The sequence below is a fragment of the Thamnophis sirtalis genome, unplaced genomic scaffold (genome assembly GCF_051295495.1).
Source record: "Thamnophis sirtalis isolate CommonGarterSnake01/CBP01778 unplaced genomic scaffold, rThaSir2_p1.2 scaffold_11, whole genome shotgun sequence".
Taxonomy (NCBI): Eukaryota; Metazoa; Chordata; class Lepidosauria; order Squamata; family Natricidae; genus Thamnophis; species Thamnophis sirtalis.
Window position 1 is genome coordinate 41,217,352 of NW_028261391.1, and position 23,543 is coordinate 41,240,894.

General features: G+C 37.1%; 1 protein-coding gene across 3 annotated transcripts in view; it reads left to right on the forward strand.

Annotated features, from left to right (window-relative positions):
- The window catches only part of ARMC8 (armadillo repeat containing 8), a 54,640-nt gene that overhangs the window by 25,704 nt on the left and 5,393 nt on the right, over positions 1 to 23,543 (forward strand). For 2 of the 3 annotated variants that reach the window (XM_087725611.1, XM_087725610.1), the window contains 17 exons: positions 552 to 694; positions 786 to 883; positions 2,468 to 2,560; positions 4,963 to 5,022; positions 7,609 to 7,689; positions 8,659 to 8,734; positions 8,820 to 8,910; positions 9,734 to 9,794; positions 10,335 to 10,535; positions 12,103 to 12,198; positions 12,645 to 12,727; positions 12,953 to 13,034; positions 19,523 to 19,609; positions 20,827 to 20,919; positions 21,172 to 21,321; positions 22,839 to 22,934; positions 23,242 to 23,337. In XM_087725611.1, coding sequence (XP_087581737.1) covers positions 552 to 694; positions 786 to 883; positions 2,468 to 2,560; positions 4,963 to 5,022; positions 7,609 to 7,689; positions 8,659 to 8,734; positions 8,820 to 8,910; positions 9,734 to 9,794; positions 10,335 to 10,535; positions 12,103 to 12,198; positions 12,645 to 12,727; positions 12,953 to 13,034; positions 19,523 to 19,609; positions 20,827 to 20,919; positions 21,172 to 21,321; positions 22,839 to 22,934; positions 23,242 to 23,337 — 1,687 coding nt within the window. The remainder of the gene's footprint in view (positions 1 to 551; positions 695 to 785; positions 884 to 2,467; positions 2,561 to 4,962; positions 5,023 to 7,608; positions 7,690 to 8,658; positions 8,735 to 8,819; positions 8,911 to 9,733; positions 9,795 to 10,334; positions 10,536 to 12,102; positions 12,199 to 12,644; positions 12,728 to 12,952; positions 13,035 to 19,522; positions 19,610 to 20,826; positions 20,920 to 21,171; positions 21,322 to 22,838; positions 22,935 to 23,241; positions 23,338 to 23,543) is intronic. The other variant, XM_087725612.1, reaches the window with a different exon arrangement.

The following is a 23,543-nucleotide window of genomic DNA, read 5'->3' on the forward strand; positions in this document are numbered from 1 at the left end:
GTGATGATAAATAGATCATATTTCCATTTATTTCTAATAGACATTTTAAACAGACCATAATTAAGCTTTTTGCAGGATACCTTCACTATCTTTGACTTTTTTATTCTGTTATAGTTAACTTTTATATTCAATTATTTTAACAATTCTTTTAATTGTTCTAGGTTTGTACTAATAAAGTTCTTTTCAAAATAAATCACATCTCTTTCCGTATTTCCTTTTGCTTCTTGCCATCTTCTTTGATATTTTTTTGCTACCTATGTTTTAAATATATGTATTGCCCATTTCTTCCAAAATAGCTCTTCACTCTGACCTGGTACTGCTAATTTAAACTGGACACAAGCTAATTAACTTTCCATTGTAATTCCATTTTTTCAACATTGGTTTTCGATATAATGTTCACATTTTTTTATCTATCTAATGGAATCCAGCTAGGGTTTTGTGTAAACATCATCCATTAGCATTTTTATAATCTGCTTTTGTTTATATAGGAGGATTCTTTATTTGAATTATTTTATGTGATCTTACTTAAACAGTTGTATTTCTACATGTAGGTTGCTCTACTTGCTTCAGCAAGAAAACTCCAGCACTGAGCTGAAAACGGAATGTGCAGTGGTTCTAGGAAGCCTTGCAATGGGTACAGAAAATAATGTTAAATCTCTATTGGACTGCCATATCATACCAGTCTTGTTGCAAGGTATCTGGTTTTTCATTATTTCATTTTTTTTAAAGTTTTTTGAGGACACAGTTTGTGAGAACTAAAAAAGAATCTAAACTTGTATTTACAGGGTTGCTGTCACCAGATCTTAAATTCATTGAAGCTTGCCTCAGGTGTCTTCGTACTATTTTCACCAGCCCTGTCACTCCTGAAGAATTATTGTATTCAGTAAGTTACAGGCTATAACTGATCTTTTGTGTCTGCATAAAGTTTTATTTCATGTGGGTTTCTGGGAGAATTTAGAATCTTTGAAATTAGAACTATTGCTATTTATCCAAGCTAAAAACTCATTATGACTCATATGGCAAACTATGTTGGTGTGAGAATTGTTTCAGAAAATAATTGGAATTTAAAGTATGCTTACGGTATGCATTTGCATATTGCATTTCAATATATAAAGGGAAATTAATCTTATAGTTATATTTTTTTCTGAGAATCACATGCTGCTATTATCATCTGTTGTGTGAGAAGCAAACACACCTTTATGTATTCCCCATTTGAAAAATATGTAAATAATATTCATTATATTGATTTGAGTTATGACTAATGGTTTTAATAGTGAAATAGAATAATCTACATGTTAAAAAAGTAACATTAGAATTATTTTACATTTTATTACTTCACAGGAGACTGTCATTGTCCTTACAGTATAAAGTGATCGTTTTCATTAGCTTGATTAGCTGGGCCAGTGTAGGAAAGTGCCCCACGTTAGGCTTTCAAGACGGTCTTGCAATCTTATGCTACGAAATATTCCCAGTGCCTTAAATATTTAGCAGTTTATATTGCTTATTTTGTACTCCCAAGTATATACTATTATTCTTGTATTTCTTAAGAAATTCCATCTACCAATACCTTCCCACTCTCAGCTGTTACCAATGTTCCGAGCAGCCTATCGCTTACTGGCTACTCATCTCCTGATCTCCCCTGGACCTTCAATTTTTCTTTCCTCTGCCCCAGTACATTTGACTATTCTCCCTTCTCCCCTCCTCCAATTTTCTTGGACCAAAGGATCCCTGTTTCCTTCCATGTATGGACCTGAAACTCTGTTTCCTATGCTGAAGTGTTCATGCATGGAACAGTTTGCTCATCTTTTAATTATTATAGTCATTGGTGGGTTGTGCTTGGCTTTCTGAGTTACTGAATATGTAACTTGAATAGATTCTGAAAAGAATCTAGTTTTGTTATTTTGTATTAAGGTTACATTCTTTATTGTTTTCTGAAAAGCCACCATGATAGATAAGCAATGAAAATTAAGATTAAGCTCCTTAGAGCAGAAATGTCATTCATAATGCATTATGTATATTGATGAGGTAACATTTTATAATAGAAGTTGTCCAGACAAGTATTAATAATATTATCAAATACATATTTTAATTTTAAGAAATAATAGAGTCCCCTCCTTTTTTTTGTTCACATCTAAATTTTAACTGGTCTTGCAATTTCTATTTCCATATATTTCTAAGCAATGCAGAACGTATATGAAAACCATTCTAAAAGAAATGGAAAATATCAGTACTCAAGGTATTCTGTAATGCTAGCTAGATCATGTTCTTAAATTGTCAGAATTCTACAGTCTTTGTAGATAAATTTTGTTTATATTGTGTGTAAATTAATAGACAACTTTGAAGTTCTCAAACTGCTTCCTTCTGAATGCAATATAGAATAAAATGTTGTGCCAAGTCCACAAAGTAATTTTATCTGTGATTTTTTTTTTGTATTTAAATGTTTTGTTTAACTTTTCTGACTTTCTAGGATGCTACAGTTATTCCCCACCTCATGGCGCTGCTTAGTAGGTCTCGATATACTCAAGAATATATATGTCAGATCTTCTCACATTGCTGTAAGGTAAGAAATATGAATGTTATTTCTATATGCATATGTTTATTTGCTTCTGAAATATGTTCTTGAGGCTGTCCTCAATTTCTTAATTCTCGAAACATTATGTACTTGTTCCCCATTCTGCAAATTTGGCGCTAAGTTCATAAATATAAGCAACAACTTATCTTTAAAAAATATAAATTTTTAATAGAATAATATAATTCCCATACAACAGAGTAAATTGCTATATCTACCCTGATCCTTCCTCTTCCCTCCTAGAAGATTGGTGAAAGCTTTGATATGGTGTTCTATAGATGTGGTCCATGGATGAATTTGTCAAGACTTATAGAAATGATGCTTTACATAATTCATTAACAGGTTCAGAAATTCAGTCCCTTGAATTGAAATCTTTTCAAATCTGCAGTTCTATATACATTTTAGAAGAAATATTAATAGAACCACAGTTTTCAAGAAAGGCAGACAAGAACAGAATGTTCAGATGGTCTCATAGCTGAAATCTTCAATGGTATAATTGAAAAGAATGTTCTATATGCAATATTTATAGAGAATGTATACATAGATAGATAGAGACGGGGGTGGGGGGGGTATCAGGTTCTTACACATTTTTTGGCATTTTGTCTTTGTACACCACCACATTGAATTTCAAATGAAACAATATGCGAATGAAGTGAAGTCTTTCAACTTTAATTCAAAGGATATGGCAAAAGTATAGCATTAACCATTGAGGTTTTGTCTTCAATAAGTGAATATCATGCTGTATTTGGTTGAAATAGGGCAGTGATGACGAACCTTTTTTGGCGCTAGTGCCAAAAGCGGGGGGAGCACGGGGGGGTCGTGTGCGGGTGTATCACACCCATAATGCTATGTGCATGACACTCCCCTCGCTTTTGGCACTGTTTTTTTTTTGCCATCCCCAGGCTCCAGAGGCTTTCTAGGAGCTTGAGGAGGGCGAAAACAGCCTCCCCCGCCCACCCTGGATGCTCTCCGGAGGTCTTAGGAGCTTCCCTGAAGCCTCTGGAGGGCGAAAAATGGACTTACGGGGAACCCGGAAGTTCAGGAATGGTGACTTCTGGTTTGTTCGTAGGGCCGATTTTTGACTTCTGGAGCCTTCAGGATTATATACAGATACAAGTTGATATTTTAATAATGAAGGTAATTGCTCAATGCACATTAGGATTCAGTACAATCTGTAATCTAAAGTATGAAGAATGAAAAAAGGGCTCATTGGAGAAAGGGAAAGAAATAGACTATAATTTTTCAAAGCTTTAGCTTTGAAAAAGAAAGACAATATTATAGGAAAAGGTAAAGTTCCCCTCGCACACATGTGCTAGTTGTTCGTGAATCTAGGGGGCGATGCTCCCTTTAAACCCAAAGAGCCAGCGCTGTCCGAAGACTTCTCCATGGTCATGTGGTCGGCATGACTAAATGCCGAAGGCGCATGGAACGCTGTCGGCTGCGACCAGGGGGGCATTTGCCCAGGTTCGCCTGGTGCACCAGTTGCGACCCTACCTGGAGCGGGAGGCTCTTCGTACAGTCACTCACGCCCTTGTGACCTCAAGACTGGACTACTGTAACATGCTCTACATGGGACTGCCCTTGAAGAGTATTCGGAGACTTCAGCTGGTCCAGAATGCAGCCGCGCGAGTGATAGTGGGTGCACATCAGTACACCCACTTTACACCTATCCTCCGCGAGCTGCACTGGCTGCCAATTATGCTCCGGACACACTTCAAGGTGCTAGTCGTTACTTTTAAAGTCCTACATGGTATTGAACCTGGGTACTTGAGGGACCGCCTCATGCCGATTACCTCCCTATGACCTATTAGATCCCACAGACTAGGCCTCCTCCGAATTCCATCTGCCAACCAGTGTCGACTGGCAACTCCTCGGGGGAGGGCCTTCTCTGTGGCTGCTCCGGCCCTCTGGAACGATCTCCCCGTTGAGATAAGGACCCTCACTACCCTTCCGGCTTTCCACAAAGCCACTAAGACCTGATTGTTCCGGCAGGCCTGGGGCTGAAGAGTTTTCCAGCCCCACTCGAATGTTGCGACTGTTGTTATATTTTAATTTGTTTGTCTGTAATTGTTATTTGTACCCCTTCCCCCATGGTTGTTCGCCACCCTGAGTCTCTCGGGAATAGGGCGGCATACAAGTTGAATAAACCTAAACCTTACCTTCCCACCAAAGGTGATCTCAATTTTTCTACTTGCCTTTTTATGTGTTTTCGAACTGCTGGGTTGGCAGAAGCTGGGACAAATAATGGGAGCTCACTCTGTTACACAGCGCTAGGGATTCAAACTGCCAACCTTTCTGATTGACAAGCTCAGCATCTTAGCTACTGAGACACCGTGTCCCCTTGAAAATATCATACTTGTTTAATTTTACATCTTTTAATATCTGTTCTACAGCTCCGGCACTGGCATAGCTGCGGCTTTAAATCCTCACCTCAGCCACTTCTATGTGCCAATGTAAGTTTTTTCCCCCCTACAATGATTGCATTTTAAAATTAAGAAATGTGTCAGTTTCAACAGTCCAAATTACTTTCAGGTGTTTTAATGCTGGTTATTTATAGCTTCATATCTTGTTTTTACTTGAATTAGGATATATGTACACATTTTATTAGCATGTACTAACATTTTAGAGCACTCCTCCAATTTGAAGTTAATAAAAAATGAGGGGATTAAAGTGTACTCGCAGCAAAATTTGAAACGTTGAATAATAAAGTGAAGGGAATCTGTGGTATGAGTGTCAAAATATGCTGTAACCCCCCCCTCCCCAAACCTCATGGAGTTCAAATGAAGACTTTTCAACTTTCATCTTTCTACAGCTAGCCAAAATAAAAAGACTTTTAAATTGAGCAAACTAAACAAGATGCTCTACATTATAATTGGTTCATAATAAAGGTCATTTATTATATTTCATTCAGTTGAAACTGACATCATATTAGAAGAGAAAAGAAAGCGATATCTGAGCAAAAAAAAAACCTAGGCAGTAAAGTCTGGCATGTGTTAACTCATTAGTTAATAAGATAGTGTATTAAAATGTATTAATCTTTTTTTTTGATGATGTTGGTGACATTATTTAGAAACAGTGATTTGTAAGGTACTTTTCTGGTCATAACATTATCAAGATGATTCTAAAATTATAACTTTGATAAAAAGATGAGCATAAAGTTTGGAGTAGGGTTTATATGTTAATATTTATATGAGTCCCCTTGGGGAAAAGGGCGGCATATAAATGTAATAAAATCAAATCAAAAATCAATATTTGGTTAGCTCTAATTTGGTCCATGTAATCCTCATTTACGAACATTCATTTAATGTTTGAAATTATGATGGTGTTGAAAAAGTGAAGTATAATCAATACTCACATTTACATTCATCGCAGTGTTCCCTCAGTTATATGATCAAAATTTGGATGCTTGACAATCAGCTCGCAATTACAATTGCAGTGTCCCTTGGTCACATGATTGCCATTTGCAACTTCCTCAGAGGACTTCCAACAAGCAAATTCAATTGGGGAAACTGGATTTACTTAACAATTATGTAATTCACTTATTGACTTCAATAATTTCCTTAACGACTAAGGCAAAAAAGGTAAAATTGGGTGCAACTTACGTAACAACTGCAATACTGGTCCCTATTGTAGTTGTCAGTTTATGACTATCAATATACCTTTTATTAGTCATGTACAGTAGAATTTCGATAAAGTATGAATAGTTATAGGAAAAGGTTTTTTATGTGATTAGGACAAATGTTGTTTGTCCCTTCATAAAGAATTAACATTCTAGTATGATAAATTCAGCAGTTTGGAACCAAGAGGTCAAATAAGGATCATCTGGAAGCTCAGATGAAGAAATGAAAAAATGGCATCTCAGCAAAAATACTCAAAGCAACATCTTTTAAAAAAAATCCTTATTGGAATTACATTTCTTTTGGTTTATGATTTCTTTTTTTATAGTTAAAGATGCAAGGACAATGAAAAAATATAGTAACAAATAAAAAATACTAACTATCCTAAGCTTGCCATTTGGGGTTCTTTGTGCTTTCTACAATCCTTTTGTTTTAAAACCTTTCAATATTTGGTACTTTAAGTACTTTAATGTTAATAAGGAATGTTTAAAAAATGCCACAATAAATTCTATACTTCTTATCCATCTATTTGTCATTAGATTTAGCCTTTTGTTATATCTTCCCATTTCCCCCCATGGTATACATGTAAAGTGAGTTAGGTTGAGAGAGAATGACTGGCCCAATGTTTCCATCATGCCCAACTGGCCACCAGTGATCCTTTGAACTAATCACTGGACCATCAGTTAAAAATCTCTTTTCCTTGGCACAGCCCAAAGTTTCTGTTGTCCAGATTGTACACACTTAGCCTTATGCTTTCTTGTGCACTTTTTTTTTCTAGCCAGCAGCCAAATGTTGCTGAAAATACTGTTAAAGTACATTGAAATAAGTTTCTTCTAAGATTGCATCAATTGTTACCCTATATGAACCTTTCTTATTGCATCTCATAGCTATGCAAGATGTTAATTTATGTTATGCAAAATGCTTAATAATGTTCTAGTCAAATAGTGTTGCCATTTGATGATTATGGACAGCTGCAATTTTTCATTTGAGATTTATTTTTCATGATTCAGCTGTTCAGTGTCATTCACAGGAACGTCATTTCTATAAAAAATAGAAACTTACAGTTTAAATAAATATGAATACTTGAGTATTCACATTTAAAGTGAAAGTTTTAATAAATAAGGTTGTTTAAAAGCACATATAAAATAGCCAAAAATTAGTTACAAACACAAATGCAATACAAATCCAACATTTATATTGCAATTGGCACAATTCTCTCTTGAGATATATGAAACACCTTTGGATTTTTCATTTTAAAATGTATAGATATGCTTCTCGGAGATCTTGCTTATTTCCTACTCATAAAATATATGAAATGAATGAAATAAGGCATTAAAAGCTATAAGTCTGCAATTAACCAGTATAAAATAATTTGTTTTTCTTTACTGTATGTTTAAAGAGCTGTGGTTTGTTTTGTGTTAGGGTCCAGACCATCAGACAGTGCTGTTTAATCATGGAGCAGTGCAGAATATTGCTCATCTGTTAACCTCTGTATCTTATAAAGTAAGCCAGTAATATAATCTTTTTTTAATAAACTAAGCTACTATTTTAAAATGGTGCAATATTATTGACAGAATAATGTTAGCATAGTTCAATATTATTGACAAAATAATGTTAACATAGTTCTTTTCTGATGAAAAAGAAAGTGCACATTTTTTCAGTTTAGTCCTGGATGTATCTATAAATGTGAAAGAGATGATCTTGTAAAATAGTGTTAAAAGAGTAAGCTTCATATTTTTATAAAGGATTTTTTTCTGATGGTTATGGTGGTAGATAAAAATATACATAGTAAGACAACAATTATGTTTTGAAGAAAATACTATTAAGAAAATTAGATTTCTATGAAAATAACATCTGACATTGAACATTTAGACATATACATATTATATCATAATTATAAGTGTTTGATATCCAATATGCCAAAATCAAAACAGATTTAGTGCATGGGAGTAATTACACTGAAATTGAAAGTCAATTAATATATGAAGTTGAGCAAAATGATAGAATTAATATTTACAGACTTTACTATCTTTTTGTTGTTTGGAATATTTAAAATGTATTAAGTTAAACCTAAAATCTTTAGGTAAATAAATAACTATAATTACCATATTTATCTATAATTGCAATAGTTACAATATTAAATATTTAAAGAGGACAGAGAGCAAATATTTTATCACAAAATTTGTTGGGACTCTGTAGACAAGGAATTCGATCTATGTATTTTTTAATAGCCACTTTTCCTAAATTAAGATGCATGAAAACAAATTTCAATCACTTTAGAAAACACACAATGATTTGGCCAATAATTCATGTCCCTTTGGGAAATTTGCTTTCACTTTTGATAAGTACCCTTTAGTCTTTTGAATTTTTTAATTTTTTTGATGAGTTTTAAAATGGCATTTTCACTTGACTTCTAATAGTTCTTAAAATAGTTTTAATTGTAATTAACGTGAATCCTGTATATTTATTCAGGTTCGAATGCAAGCACTGAAATGTTTTGCAGTTCTAGCCTTTGAAAACCCCCAGATATCAATGACTCTTGTAAATGGTAGGTTTATGAGGTCAGTATGGATACTCATTAAATAATTACAATTAAACTGTTTCTTGAAACATATTTTCTCTTTGTTTTTCAGTGTTGGTTGACGGAGAACTATTACCACAGATATTTGTGAAAATGTTACAAAGAGACAAGCCCATTGAAATGCAACTCACATCAGCCAAATGGTAAACCCTGGAATGTAGGAAACATGCTAACTGATAAAATGTGTTTTATAATATTAATGTTCCAATTTAATCAAGAGTACATCATATCAACCTTAAGAAAATAATATCAGAATATAATATCTCAATCACCAGCATTAATAGGAGGGAATTAATAGTATTAATGGTAAACAATCCTTACCATTAATATCATTAATGTTAACTATGACCAGTCATAAAACAGACATTTACTAGAAGGCGGACAGTATGTTTCCTCATTATCCAGCCAATTTTTAATCAACTCAGCATAGGTTTTTCTTCTATTTAGGGCGGTAGTTGCATTTCAAAATAAACCACAGAGCTGCAGCCAGGCACAATTTAACCGCTATTTTAATTTACTAAAAACTTTTTCCAAGTTATATTTATTTGATGCCTTAATACTGATTTATTAAATTATAGAAAGAATTCTGTAACTTGGCTTATAGTGCTCCATCATAATCAAGTTAAGATGGCTTAAGTAATTAAAATTAATTAAATTTATACTGCTACATTTCCACACAGGTTTAGGTGTTGCATTTGTCTTGAATGAGGACCATTTCTGAGAAATTGTCAAAACATACACAGTCCTAATGCTTTCCATGCTTTAGGTCTTAGATTTTAGTGTCCACAGTTCTCATTTAAAGAATCATGGACAGAAACAATACAGAACTGGGGACAACAGATGATACTCAAGATACAGAACATATTGGTACTGTTGCCATTGAATAAATTTTAATATCGTAACAAAATCAAAACTATATATATAGTATGTTCTCAGTAATCATGCTACTTTGATATTTCATTGTAGCCTTACATACATGTGCAGAGCTGGAGCAATCCGTACAGATGATATCTGCATTGTGTTAAAGGTAGGTGGGTGACTCACACTAATAGTACTTAAACAGGCACCTCAAAAACAAATAGTGGAATGACTTTATTGCTAAAAACAGGATGTTTAGTAAAGAGGCAGAAAATAATATAACTGTTGCTATTTAATTTTATTAGCAATATTGTTTTTATTATATGGTTTCTATACCACCCTATCTTGGTATTCAGTAATACTAAATTAGACTGTCTTTAAATCATGATGAAGTTAGGTAAGTCTAATACATTTTGTTAAGTGAAAGTTGGACTCACAGCTTAATAATCTGTGCAAGAGTTATAGTTGCATATAATAGATTTGAATTTGTGATCATGTAACAATGTAAATATTGATTAATAAACAAGTGTATATCAGTGGTTGCTTTAAATTTTATTTTTGTGCAAATACCAAAGTAGGTTTGATGATATATTTGATTAGGAAATGCCTGTTAAAACATCGATATTTAGTGACAAATTTAACATAAATTTATATAAGAAATATGTAAATAAGTAGCCAAAAAACTAATTTCAGATGTTGTAATTTCCAGACATTACCATGTTTGGCACGGATGTGTAGTAAAGAGAGACTACTAGAGGAGAGAGTAGATGGAGCAGAAACTCTGGCCTATTTGATTGAAACAGATATTGAACTACAAAGAATTGCCAGTATTACTGACCACCTTATTGCAATGCTTGCAGACTACTTCAAATACCCTAGTTCAGTGAGTGCCATCACTGATATAAAAAGGGTAGGTTTATTATGAATGAAGTAGGTATGACAAGTGTGTTTCCTGTGTGCATGAGAGAGAATGAAAACTTGGGTTAATATATTTACTGTATATCTATATCTAAAATGTAAATTAGTTTTTTAGTGGTGCCTGAAATTTCTTTGGTCCTGACTGTATGAGTAAAACAAACTAGATGGGTTTTTACTAAGCTATACTAAATTGTTCCAAAAAGTTAACTTACCGGTAATTGCTACTGTTTCTTGTATTTCATTCTGCCTGAATATGGGATTGAAATTCGGTATGTGAGAGATAAGCCAAGACATATTAGTTATGTCAACAATTAACAACTGTTCAGCTTCATGGCAGTGACATGTAGGGCGAGTGAAAGATGGGAAAAGCAATTGATTTGGGGATAAGGGGGAACTACATTTGCACATTTGTAGAAGATAATCAAATGCATAATATGGCTTCAGTCAAGCCTGCAATAATTTTTTACATATATCAAGTATTTCAGAGACTTTTGCCAACTTTCAATCTAGTAGTCGGCAAGCTCTGTAGCAGACAGAAATTGGAGTTTTGCAGCTTAACATTGGCTCACAGAATCTGATACAGTATAAATGTCTCCATTATTAATGTTTTAGCCTAGAGTGTCAAACTCACCGCATCACATTGTCACATGACATTTCATGACATTTTCCTCATTTGTGGCAATGGGGTAGGCATAGCCTGCACATGATGCATCTGGCCTGCAGGTCAACAGTTTGGCATCCCTGTTTTAGCCATTTAGACACTCTACTCCAAGATTGTTTAATGCATTTCTTTTTAATAATGAGTTAAACATTGCCATTAATATTCTTGTTTAATCTTGAATGGGACACAAATTTACAAAGCAAGGTGCTGTATAGATGTAGGGAACGTTTTTAAATGCTCTCCCAAATCGTTTCCCTATTTTCCATCTCTTTTCACAAAGATGGTAAAGAGTTTCAATTTAACCATTTTTTTATATAGCTGTAATGGTGGGAACATTTCAATAGTCATTATCTTTGTTTTTTTTGTCTTGCTTCATTTTGTGTCCTGTCCTTCAGAAATTCTAAGTTTGAATCTGCTCAAGTTGACTGGTTGTGAAAGTGGGCTTAATCGTTTAGTATTTTTCTAATATTAACAGTAGAAAATCTCAGGATTGCAGGCTAAACAGGAAAGCTGACAAATGTTCTGGATAAAAAAGACAACAGCAAACAGTTTCTATATTTTTTTTCAATAAAAAACAAACTCTTTCTATATTATTTCAAGAAAATGCAATCACTAGGATTTGAGCTCAGTTTAATGGAATTGTTAGAATTTATAAGATTTAAATTATTATAATTGAGAAAAACAGAAATGAAGTTTTACTTAAGGTATAGAATAAAGTGCCAGTTGGAAATTCTTAAAAGTGCTTCCTAATCTAAACTCTTCAACATTCATATGGTATCATTTATAATTGTGAAATATGTCTTAAAATTCCATTCAGAATTAAAGAATGTATGCAGTTTGATCAACATCCATGAGTTTGCAATTTAAAAAATGATATAAATTTAATTATCTTTAATAGCTTGACCATGACTTAAAACATGCTCATGAATTGCGTCAGGCTGCTTTCAAGCTCTATGCTGCCCTCGGAGCAAATGATGAAGATATTCGAAAGAAGGTAAGTGTGAATTTATCAGGTAGTTTCCTATATCTCAAAGTCAGGAACATAACCTTGTCATTGAAATCTATGTTTTGCTTATCAATAGTTTCAATAAAATAATATTTTTAATGACATAAGATATCTGGATAAAGTGTAGTTTCCTAGTTAAAAATATTATGGTTTAATTGAATTGCAGAAAATAATTTTGACAATGCCCCTTAATAGACTGCCATTTTTGTACAAGAAATATAATGTATAAACGTAACATAACAATATGCTTCATTGTCATAATACGGCATAAGCATGGAATTTCTTTTTAAATTGTGAAATTCATCTTTTTTATCAGTTAGTATTCATACACATTGTATTCATACTGTCTACAGTATATGGCATTAAAATAAACATAATAATTACTTCATTTTGTTCTGTAAAATCCAGTAATATTTTTGATAACTTTCTTTCAGATAATTGAAACTGAAAATATGATGGATCGGATTGTAAATGGCTTATCTGAGTCTAGCATCAAAGTGCGCTTAGCTGCAGTCAGGTATAAATTTACCTAACGGGATTAATCTTACATTTCATATGTTCAGACTGACAGTTGTTCACTTCCTTTGTTAGGACATATAATGATCTTAAATTATTTGAAAATTATGAATTATCTTTAGCAGTAATTGTAGTATGATGAAACAGAATATGAAAATGCTTACATGCCATGCTGCCTCTATGGAAAGGAAGTATTTTAGAGCTTATACCTCATTTTTTTGAACAGATGTTTGCACAGTTTGTCAAGATCTGTACAGCAACTACGAACAAGTTTCCAAGATCATGCTGTATGGAAACCCTTAATGAAGGTAAACACAATGGGAGATTATTTGTTGTGGTATAAAGTGCATTGACAATATTACCCAGGTAGTCCTCGACTTATGAGCAAAATTGAGCCCATAAGTTACATTGCTAACAAGACAGTTGTTAAGTGAATTTTGCCACATTTTACAATCTTTCTTATCACAGTTGCTAAGTGAATCACAGCAGTTGTTAAATTAGTAATATGGTTAAGTGAATCTGGCTTCCCCATCAACTTTGCCTTTCTGAACCCAGAATACTGCAACCATCATAAATACATGCCAGTTGCCAAGTATCTGAATTTTGATCATAGGACTTTGGAGATGCTGCTATGGTTGTAAGTGTGAAAAACAGTCATAAATCACCTTTTTTCAGTGCCATTGTAACTTCAAAGGCTCACTAAATGAATCGTTGTAAGTTGAGGACTACTTGTAATACAGTTTTAAGGCTAGTTAAAGAAAAAATAAATTTGTATTGAGATATGTTTCTAGCAATTTACCTGTTCATTTCAATTCACCTAAAATATGATCTTGCTAAGATCTAGAAATAATTACCGTATTTTCACGACCAAAAGCCGCACCGGATTAAAAGCCGCAGTATCAATTAACGTTAATTTTTTAAACTTTTTCCACATATAAAGCGCACCGGGTTATAAGCCGCACATTTCCCGACGCTTCTGGACATCGCGAGGAGCGGCACGAGGGTTCTTGGCGCTCCGGGGGGCGCCGAGGGCGGCTGGGAGGGGCGCGCGGCTTGGTTTCTCCTCCCTGGATGTCGCAGCGGCGGCCCCGGGCTCACCGATCTCACCGATCTCTGTGTTTTTCGCATCGGGGCATGCTCTTGCAGCGCGCCCCGATGCGAAAGGCACTGGGATCGGTGAGCCCGGGGCCGCCGCTGCGACGTCCAGGGAGGAGAAACCAAGCCGCGCGCCCCTCCCAGCTGCTTTCGGTGCTTCCTGGAGCGCCGGGAGCCACAGATGTCCAGAAGCGGCTTTTGGGGCTGGTGGGGATTGGATTTCCGGCTCGGTGGCCCCTGTCGCTTCTGGACGTCTGTTGTGGTTGTGGGGAGCCGAGGAGAGTGTGGAGGGGAGCGCGCGACGGTTCTTGGCGCTCCGGGAGGCGGGAGAGGCGCGCGGTTTGATTTCTCCTCCCTGGACGTCGCCCGATCTCTGTGTTTTTCGCATCGGGGCGTGCTGCAAGAGCATGCCCCGATGCGAAGGGCGCGGGGATCGGTGCGCTTGGGGCTGCTGCTGCGGCGTCCAGGGAGGAGAGGCCGGGCCGCGCGCCTCTCCCGCTTCCCGGAGCGCCGGGGGCCGTCGCGCGCTCTTCTCCGCGCTCTCCTCGGCTCCTCACAGCTGCGGTGGACGTCCAGAGGCGACAGGGGCTGTCGAGCTGGGGGTCCGGTCCCCATTGGCCCCAGGGGCCGCTTCTGGACATCTGTTGCAGTCGCGAGGAGCAAAGCAGCTGGGAGATCTTTTTCCACATATAAAGCGCACCGGGTTATAAGCCGCACTGCCGATTTTGGATCAAAATTTAGGATTTTTAGTGCGGCTTATGGTCGTGAAAATACGGTAACTATAATGTATTAGAATTAAAGTGTATGGTTGAATATAAGTGGTTTTGAAATAATAAGTAGTAGGTTTTAACTTCTAATTATGAATTACTGTTTCACTTTAGGCTCTTCTGTCAATGACAGTAGAATGTTTATCTTGATAAATATGGTTTTAAAAAAGTAATTGTCCTACCCTTATTTATAAAGCAGATATTTCTAAATGTCAATGCAATTGAAGTGCATATGGGAAAATACTTTACTGCTACAAAATATTTTTTTATATAAAGTTTTTTATTTTTTCATCTTTATAACAAATAACTACATGTATACTATTACATAACCAACGTCATATTATATTGTTAAATGTTTACATCAATTCGTCTTACCATCAACTCCCAAAAACAATTATTGGCTCTTCTGCTCTCCATACACCATATTTGTACCCTATCCATCACTTTCTTCTCCCTCTCTCTTCCTCCTCCCTACCTTTCTTCCCTCTGTTGTCCTTCTCTTCTTTACTTCCCCTTCCTCTCTCCTTCTCTCTCCCCTTTCCACTCCTTCTTTCTCTCCTCCTCCTCCCCACTTCCCTGCCCTCTCTCCTATCCCTCTCTTCTTCCTTCTCTTCTACTTTGCACTCTTCATCTAATTTGTTTATGGTATTTATAATTCCTTTTCAATATACATATTAAATTTTAACATATATTTTCCTCCTTCTTTTTTAAAAGAAAAAAAGTATACATATATAGTAATTGTATTTTTAACACACACACACAGCCTATTTTTGGCTGAGATGTAGACCCGGTTATGATTCCTAGCTATTCTCATCATTATATTTATATAGTTATGCATCCTTACATGCTCCAAATTTGTAGTTCTGTCTTTATAATCTCAATAATTTCTCATTGTAAGTATATATTTCATGTTCCTTCTCCATTTTTCCATATCTTGAGTTAGCTTACCCTTAATTGTCTTTAAATAACAATCCTTACTGTTCCATGTTCATTACAATCCCATTAATCTACTATATAGAATAACAAGCGGTACACATCTCACTTTGTTCATCATCTTAGGAGTTCTATGTGTGTCCATATTTCATATATTTTAACCCATACTTAATTGTCCTTTCATTGTCATATTCAATCAATTAGCAATCAGTTTAATTATCATGTATAAAAGTGAATCACATACCTCTACTTTACATTCTCTACATAATAGTTTCATATTTGTCCATATTCCATATATTTTAACCTTTATTAAATTATCTTTCCATTATCATATTCAATCAGTCAGCAACTCAGTTTTATTATCCTATATAGGAGTAAACTGCATATCTCAGTTTTATGTTTCCCATGTAACAATTTTTAATTGTCTGATTTTTTCCTAGTAAGTCTTTTGTCCCACTTCTCTATTCCTGTCTTCTTCCTTTTCTTTGTTTTGACATGTCCACCCTCTTCAATTTTTCCAAAGCCACTGTCAAACCCAGTGAAATCTTTTGTATTTTTCTTTGTTGGGGCGTAACCCAGTTTCAGTTTCCCGATGCCACTATCAAACCCAGTGAGATCTTTTGACTGCTTTTTATTTCCTTTTGTTGGCACATATCCCCCCCTTTTCAGTTTTCCCTATACCACTGTCAAACCCAATGAAGTTTTTTGTCTGCTTTTTATTTTATGCCATTTCTACCCTTCATTATCCCCCCTTCTTCCTTCACTTCTTCCTTCACTTCCTGCTTCTCAACATTTAACTTCAAAATTCTATTTAGACTTGATTTTAATGATTTATGCATATTTTTTATAATTTCACGTAGTTCTTCAAATTCCCATCTTTCCATAATGTCCAGTTCCAAAATTACAATTAGTTATACAGTTCTTATTTCAAAGTTCTGGTCCACCTTAAATTTAGCTAATTCAGCTATTGTGAAGAGGAAGAGAAGCGGGAGCCATCTTGATCTTTTGTTCTCCCTTCAGAAAAAAAAAAGCTTCGTATTTTCCTGGTTCTTGATTTTATTATTTTTTTCCCCTTGTTACCTTCCACTTCTCGTTGGTTATAGTTGTTCAAAATATATTAATTGGAACAAACTCAAATACAGCAAATTTCCGGTATGTTTCTCTTTGCCTCCTGCTTTTCCAAATTCTGCTTTATGGCAATTGGTTAATTAAAACTTCCTGCTCAGAATTTTGCATTCCATTTGCCACATAGGCAAGATTAGGTTATCAGTGAGAAAATAGTGCTTTTTTCTTTATCCTCCCCGTTACATTCCACCTCTCATTAATTGGAGTTGCTTAAGATATGTTAGTTGGAAGAAACTCAAACGAGGCAAATCTCCTCGGTATGTTTTGATTCCCCTTTCAGCCTCCTAGTCTCTTTTAAAAACACAATCTTTTCAAATCCAAATTTAAAGTTTGTGTTTGAGTGAGTTTGTCACTTCTCTGTTTTCTCCTTTCTGTCCAAATTGTTTAAAGCAAATACCTCTTTTTGGACTAGTGATTCAACCCTCCATTTTCCCCCTTCTTTCTTTCTTTTTGCCAAAATATCGATTTGTCCATCAATATTATTTATACTCTCAAGGTTCTTTGCCTTTTCCAAATTCTGATTTATGACTGTGGGTTAATTAGATCTTCTTACCAGGCTTTCATCTCGTCTCCTGCACGCTCCTGTTCATTTGCTTTGACCTGAAGCCAGCTTCTTGTGCAGCCATGTTGCCGTGCTGCCACCTCGACGCTGATTCAGAGGGCAAATCTCCAACCTATGAGGGACCTGTTACACTCCCTCTTAGTCTGATGAGATGCCACTCCCCCCCTCAGGAGGTTCCGATCCAAAAAGGATCTCAGCATTGGTTGTCAGACGGAGTTCATGTGAGACTCTTCAGAGCTCACACCCCCTCGTCTGTCCAGTTGGAGAACTTCCGGTTGACTCACTGCTACAAAATATTTAAAGATTGTTTGCAGTATTCTCTGAAACTTTATAGAAAATAATTTTTTATTATATTTTTTCACCAGCAAAAGACAGAATAATAGCTCAAAAGTCTTGAGTAATTTCTACTTAGGCTAGATGATATCTCCTGTTTTAAGAAAGGGAGTATTATGTCATTAACCATTTTAAAGAAGGAAGACATGTTTCCTCTTTTTCGTGGTTAAATATAAAAAGCTGATATATTAGAATTCTTTTGAAATTAGAAAAGATTAACTGCAAAAAAACAGATGTTGGTACGCTCAAGGCGGCGGTGGTGAGACCCCTCCTGAAGAAACCGTCCTTGGATCCAGCAGTTCTTAATAACTACCGTCCAGTCTCCAACCTCCCCTTTGTGGGGAAGGTTGTTGAGAAGGTGGTGGCCTTCCAGCTTCAGCGTACCTTGGAGGAAGCTAACTATCTTGACCCCTTCCAGTCCGGCTTCAGGCCCGGTTACAGCACAGAAACCGCTTTGGTCGCATTGACCGATGATCTCTGGAGAGCCAGAGATGGAGGCCACGCGTCCATCCTGGTTCTCCTTGACCTCTCAGCGGCTTTCGATACCATCGACCATGGTATCCTTCTGCGACGACTGCGGGAGGTGGGGGTGGGCGGCACTGTTCTGCAGTGGTTCTCCTCCTACCTCTCGGACAGGTCGCAGTCGGTGTTGGTAGGGGGGCAGAGATCGTCCCCGAGGCCCCTAACTTATGGGGTGCCACAGGGTTCGGTCTTATCCCCCCTACTATTTAACATATACATGAAACCGCTGGGCGAGATCATTCGGAGGCACGGGATAAAATACCATCAATACGCGGACGATACACAGTTGTATCTGTCCGCCCCGTGCAAACTCAATGAAGCGGTGGACGTGATGAACCGGGGCTTTGAGGCTGTTAAAGACTGGATGAGAGCTAACAAACTGGTACTCAACCCGGACAAGACCGAGTGGTTGTTGTGTTTTCCTCCCAACAATTTGGCCAACGTCCCATCAATCAGGCTGGGGGGTCAAAATTTATACCCCTCAGACAGGGTCCGCAACTTGGGAGTCCTCCTGGACCCACAGCTGAGTTTCGACCATCACTTGTCAGCTGTGACCAGGGGGGCATTTGCCCAGGTTCGCCTGGTGCGCCAGTTGCGGCCCTACCTGAACCGGGAGGCCCTCACAACAGTCACTCGAGCCCTTGTGATCTCTAGGCTGGAATACTGCAATGTGCTCTACATGGGGCTGCCCTTGAAGAGCATCCGGCGACTTCAGCTAGTTCAGAATGCGGCCGCGCGAGTGATCGTGGGCGCACCACGGTTCGCCCACATAACACCGATCCTCCGTGAGCTGCACTGGCTACCTGTTGATCTCCGGGTGCACTTCAAGGTCCTACTTACCATCCACAAAGCGCTCCACGGTAGTGGATCTACCACTATCTATTTGAGAGACCGCCTTCTGCCAATTACCTCCCTGCGTCCCATCAGATCGCATAGGGTAGGCCTCCTCCAAATTCCATCCGCCAGTCAGTGCCGACTGGCGACTACGCGGAGGAGAGCCTTATCAGTTGCAGCTCCGACGCTATGGAGCAATCTCCCCGTGGAGATCCGCACCCTCACCACCGTCCAGGCCTTCCGCACGGCCGTCAAGATCTGGCTAGCCCGTCAGGCCTGGGGATAGGACTCTAATCTCGCCCCTCCCGAATGCTGTGTGAATGTTGTGCTTTTACTGCTACTTATTTTCACTCACATTTTTTTTTTGTGTTTTGTCCTGCACTCCCCTCCCTCATTATTGTAAGCCGCCCTGAGTCCCCTCAGGGAAAAGGGCGGCCTATAAATGTTTAAAACTAAAAAAATAAAATAAAAACTAAACTATTTAATTTCTAAATGTGAATAATGGAAGCTGGATTTCAGGTTCTGCATCTACAAAGGTAGCAAGGCAAATATGTATGTACCAGTCCCTGAATTATTCTAAATTCTTAAAATGCTTATGAGATTCCTTTTTTATTTCTTTTTTTAGGTATTACAGAATGCTCCAGATGAAATTTTAGTGGTAGCATCTTCTACTCTATGCAATCTTCTCTTAGAATTTTCTCCAAGCAAAGAGGTTGGTTGGTTGGGCTTTTAAAACCATAAAAGTATATATTTCATTCTTTGTATAAAATATAATGTGAATATGTATCAAGATCATGAGGGTGAAGTCCTGTTTCTGGTCTTTCTCAGCAGACATATAAAAACAGTTTTCTCTGAAAATAGGCCAATTGTAACTGAGTAAAGAAATCATGCAGTTAGTGTTTACTAATAAAAGCATAAACGGTTCCTTTCAAAGACAATAGAAACAGATGTACCATAATGAATTGACCAGAGGAAAAAGGTTGAGATAAAATTGTCAGAATAAAAAGTAATTAAAAATGAAAGAATTTTCCCATCAGAATTTGGAAACCAATAAGACCAGATATTTTTTTGGGGAAAAAAATACTAGTAAAAACAGAGTCCTAGTAGTAAAATCCTGTAAACATAAATCAAGCCAGATAAGCTTTCATTACCTAGGATGAATTTTTTCACTGCTGACTTCTTTATGGCAAAGGTGAAAGTAATTTAGAATTCTAAAGTAAACAGTGAGAAAATGAAAATAACTTTATGTTAAAATCCAGCAAGGAGTTATATGGGTCAGCACTCAACCAGTTGATTAATGTATAAATAAAAAGTAAAAAAAAAATTAAAAGGTGTAGCTAAAACCAAGGTGTGCTTAAAAATAACAAACAGCTGAAAGGAAAAGATGAAAGACCCAACCCTGCAATCAGTTCTATTGAGAATTGTAGTCCTCAATATCTCTCATCTTAGAAGGTAAACAATTCTCCAAAGGTCGTCGTCGAGTTGTTACTAGTTGCTTCCATTCAAATCTGGAAACTGCCAAATAGCCAGCTTTGGTGGCATAGTCAGCTGTTTTTCAGCAGGTAAGAAAAAACAGTCTGCTGCTCAGCACGCCATCTTGGGGGAAGAGTGTGTTTAATTATTTTCAACTATGGATTTAACTACTACCTTGGGTATGAGAACCTAATGGAACATACTGGAAAATCAAAAGATTGGGTGAAATACTTATGGCATTTGAACTGAATATTCTACACTGCCTGAGCTTATAAAAATATAAAATGTGGAAAGAAAGAAGATATGAAAGCTTAGATGTGTACTCAAGATTTTTTTTAAAGTAGCTTGTTTTTGGTTTAAAAGCGCATTTAATGTACAGAAACAAAATGAAAGAATATATGTAAAATTAGGATGTTACTGAAATTTCTTAACTGGTTTTGCTTTTGTTATATGTAGCCTATCTTAGAATCAGGAGCCATAGAACTTCTCTGTAGTTTAACTCAGAGTGAAAATCTTGCCTTGCGAGTGAATGGAGTTTGGGCTTTAATGGTAAGTATCAATATTAATCTGATAGCTTTATGTATGCATCTCCATTTTTAGATTTTATTTCTTTATTAAATTTGTATATTATCAAATATCTGAGATCTAGAATGCTTTCAAGAATGGGAAATCAAAACAAAATTTCAACTGCTAAGAAATGTTTCTTGTTATAGCAGATGATAAATAGTGTAATGGAGTTGGGCCCTTTGTGGAAAATGTTGAAATGATTCAGAATAATGTTAATTTGGTCCTTCTTTTTAGAATATGGCATTTCAAGCAGAACAGAAGATCAAAGCAGACATTTTGCGAGGCTTGAGTACAGAGCAGTTATTCCAGTTGCTCTCTGATTCTGATGTAAATGTACTAATGAAGACTTTGGGATTACTTCGGAACCTTTTGTCTACTCGCCCTGTAAGTAAAAAAAAAAATGGATCTACAAAATGAATGAATATTTTGAAGATGAATCTGCAGATCTTGTTAATTTCTAATTATATATCATTACATATTGGGAGCTGATATTCCAGAAGGTCATATCAACTTCATTAAGTTGTTGCTTGTCTAATTTATATAACAAATATTCCAGTGGTGGGTTGCAGGTGGTACTCCCTGGTACGGCCCACCCATCCGCCTGAGCTCATTACCAATGTTTAAAGGCTTCTGTGCTTCCAGAACAGCTGGAGCATCGCAGAGGCGCTAAAACGCATGTGCATGCTGCGCGCGTCCATGAGGACGTTGCCAGCCCTGTTCCAACCGCACCGATTGGAACGGGATTTGAAACCCACCACTGAAACATTCTGTAGAAATGACAAAGCAGTGTTCTTTCTGAACCGCTATTGCTACTTGAGAGCTTTCTATCTGAAAACAAGAACATCTGTTTTTCACATTGCATAGAGCAGCAATGGCGAACCTTTTTTGGCTTGCATGCCATAAGTGGGGGGAGCGCAGGGGGGGCCATGTGTGGGTGTGCTCCACCCATAATGCAATGCGCTACCCCCAGAGTGTATGCGCGCACTACAGGCGCTCCCCCCCATTTTTTACATGCTTTTTTCACCCTCCCCATGCTACAGAGGCTTTATAGGAGCCTGGGGAGAGTGAAAACAGCCTCCTCTGCACGCCAGAAGTCCTCAAGAGGCTTCAGGGACCTTCTGGAGGCTTCCCTGAAGCCTCTGGAGCAGTCAAAACGAGCAAACCGGAAGTGACCTGGGGAGGGCGAAAATAGCCCCCCTCCCCTGGAGGCCCTCCAGAGGCTTCATGAGCTTCCCTGAAGCCTCCGGAGTGCAAAAAAAAATGGCCCTACGAGCAAACCAGAAGTTCAGGAATGGACTTCCGGTTTCCTCAGAGGGTTGTTTTGAGCGCTCCGAAGGCTTCAGGGACCTTCAGGAGGCTTCCCTGAAGTCTTCGGAGCAGTCAAAACGACCCTCCAAGCAAAGCGGAAGTACGTTCCTGAACTTCTGGTTTGCCCGTAGGGCTGTTTTTTTGCACTCCGGAGGCTTCAGGGAAGATCATGAAGCCTCCAAGGGAGGGCGGGGGGGGGGTATTTTCTCCCTCCCCAGGCTCCTATAAAGCCTCTGGAGCCTGGGGAGAGCGAAAAATGGCTTTAAAAAAGGGTGAACTTAGCTGGCCAGTGCACACATGCACGCTGGCCAGCTGACAGGGCAGCATCTCGCGTGCCGTGACAAATGGCTCTGCGTGCCACCTGTGGCATGTGTGCCATAGGTTCGCCATCACTGGCATAGAGCATGTTGCAGATCAAGGAATAATATAACAGCAGGAAAACTATCATTTCTGTTGTGCTCTCATATTCATATATATGGTTTGTTTTCATTGGCATAGCCTATTTCCTGCTATAAGAATTCTACAAAGCAAACTGTAGATTTTCTAACTTTTTAGGTGAGCTGCTAGTTAATGTTATTTTTCACTCTTGGCAGCATATAGATCAGATAATAAGTACTCATGGGAAACAGATCATGCAAGCAGTAACTCTCATCCTGGAAGGAGAACACAACGTGGAAGTCAAAGAACAGGTATTGTGCTTTAATGTATTAATAGAGACAACAAGTTTAGACATGAACAAAAATAAAACACCAAACACTAAATTCTTCAGGAAGAAAATTCAAATACTTTTACTAAGTATACAAACAGTATAAGGCTGTTTGCGTGCAATATTTCTTGTCCGTGCAATATTTTCTACGTATAAAAGTCTTCATAGTTTTATTTTCTTACCCTGTATTGCTTATGGAAGTCTACTTGTCAAGTTGCCATGAAACATTGCCATTTAGAATTAGATTTTTGTTGTTATTTCAATATATTTCTGTTCCTCCTTTCCTTCAGACATTATGTATACTTGCCAACATAGCAGATGGAACTACAGCTAAAGAATTCATCATGACAAATGATGATATCTTACAAAAAATTAAGTATTACATGGTATGTAATTTAAGTTTTTGTGTAATTAAATTTTGGGAAAAGATTAGAGCTCAGGGATTTTCAGCATTTGGTAGAAATCTCTATATTAAGTGCAGTACTGTTTGTTGCTCTAATTTTCTTGAATACAATATTTTTTCTTTTCTAAATATTTTTTCAACTTTGCTTTCATCGAAGAAAAGCAGACAATTTTTATATCATTATTGTGA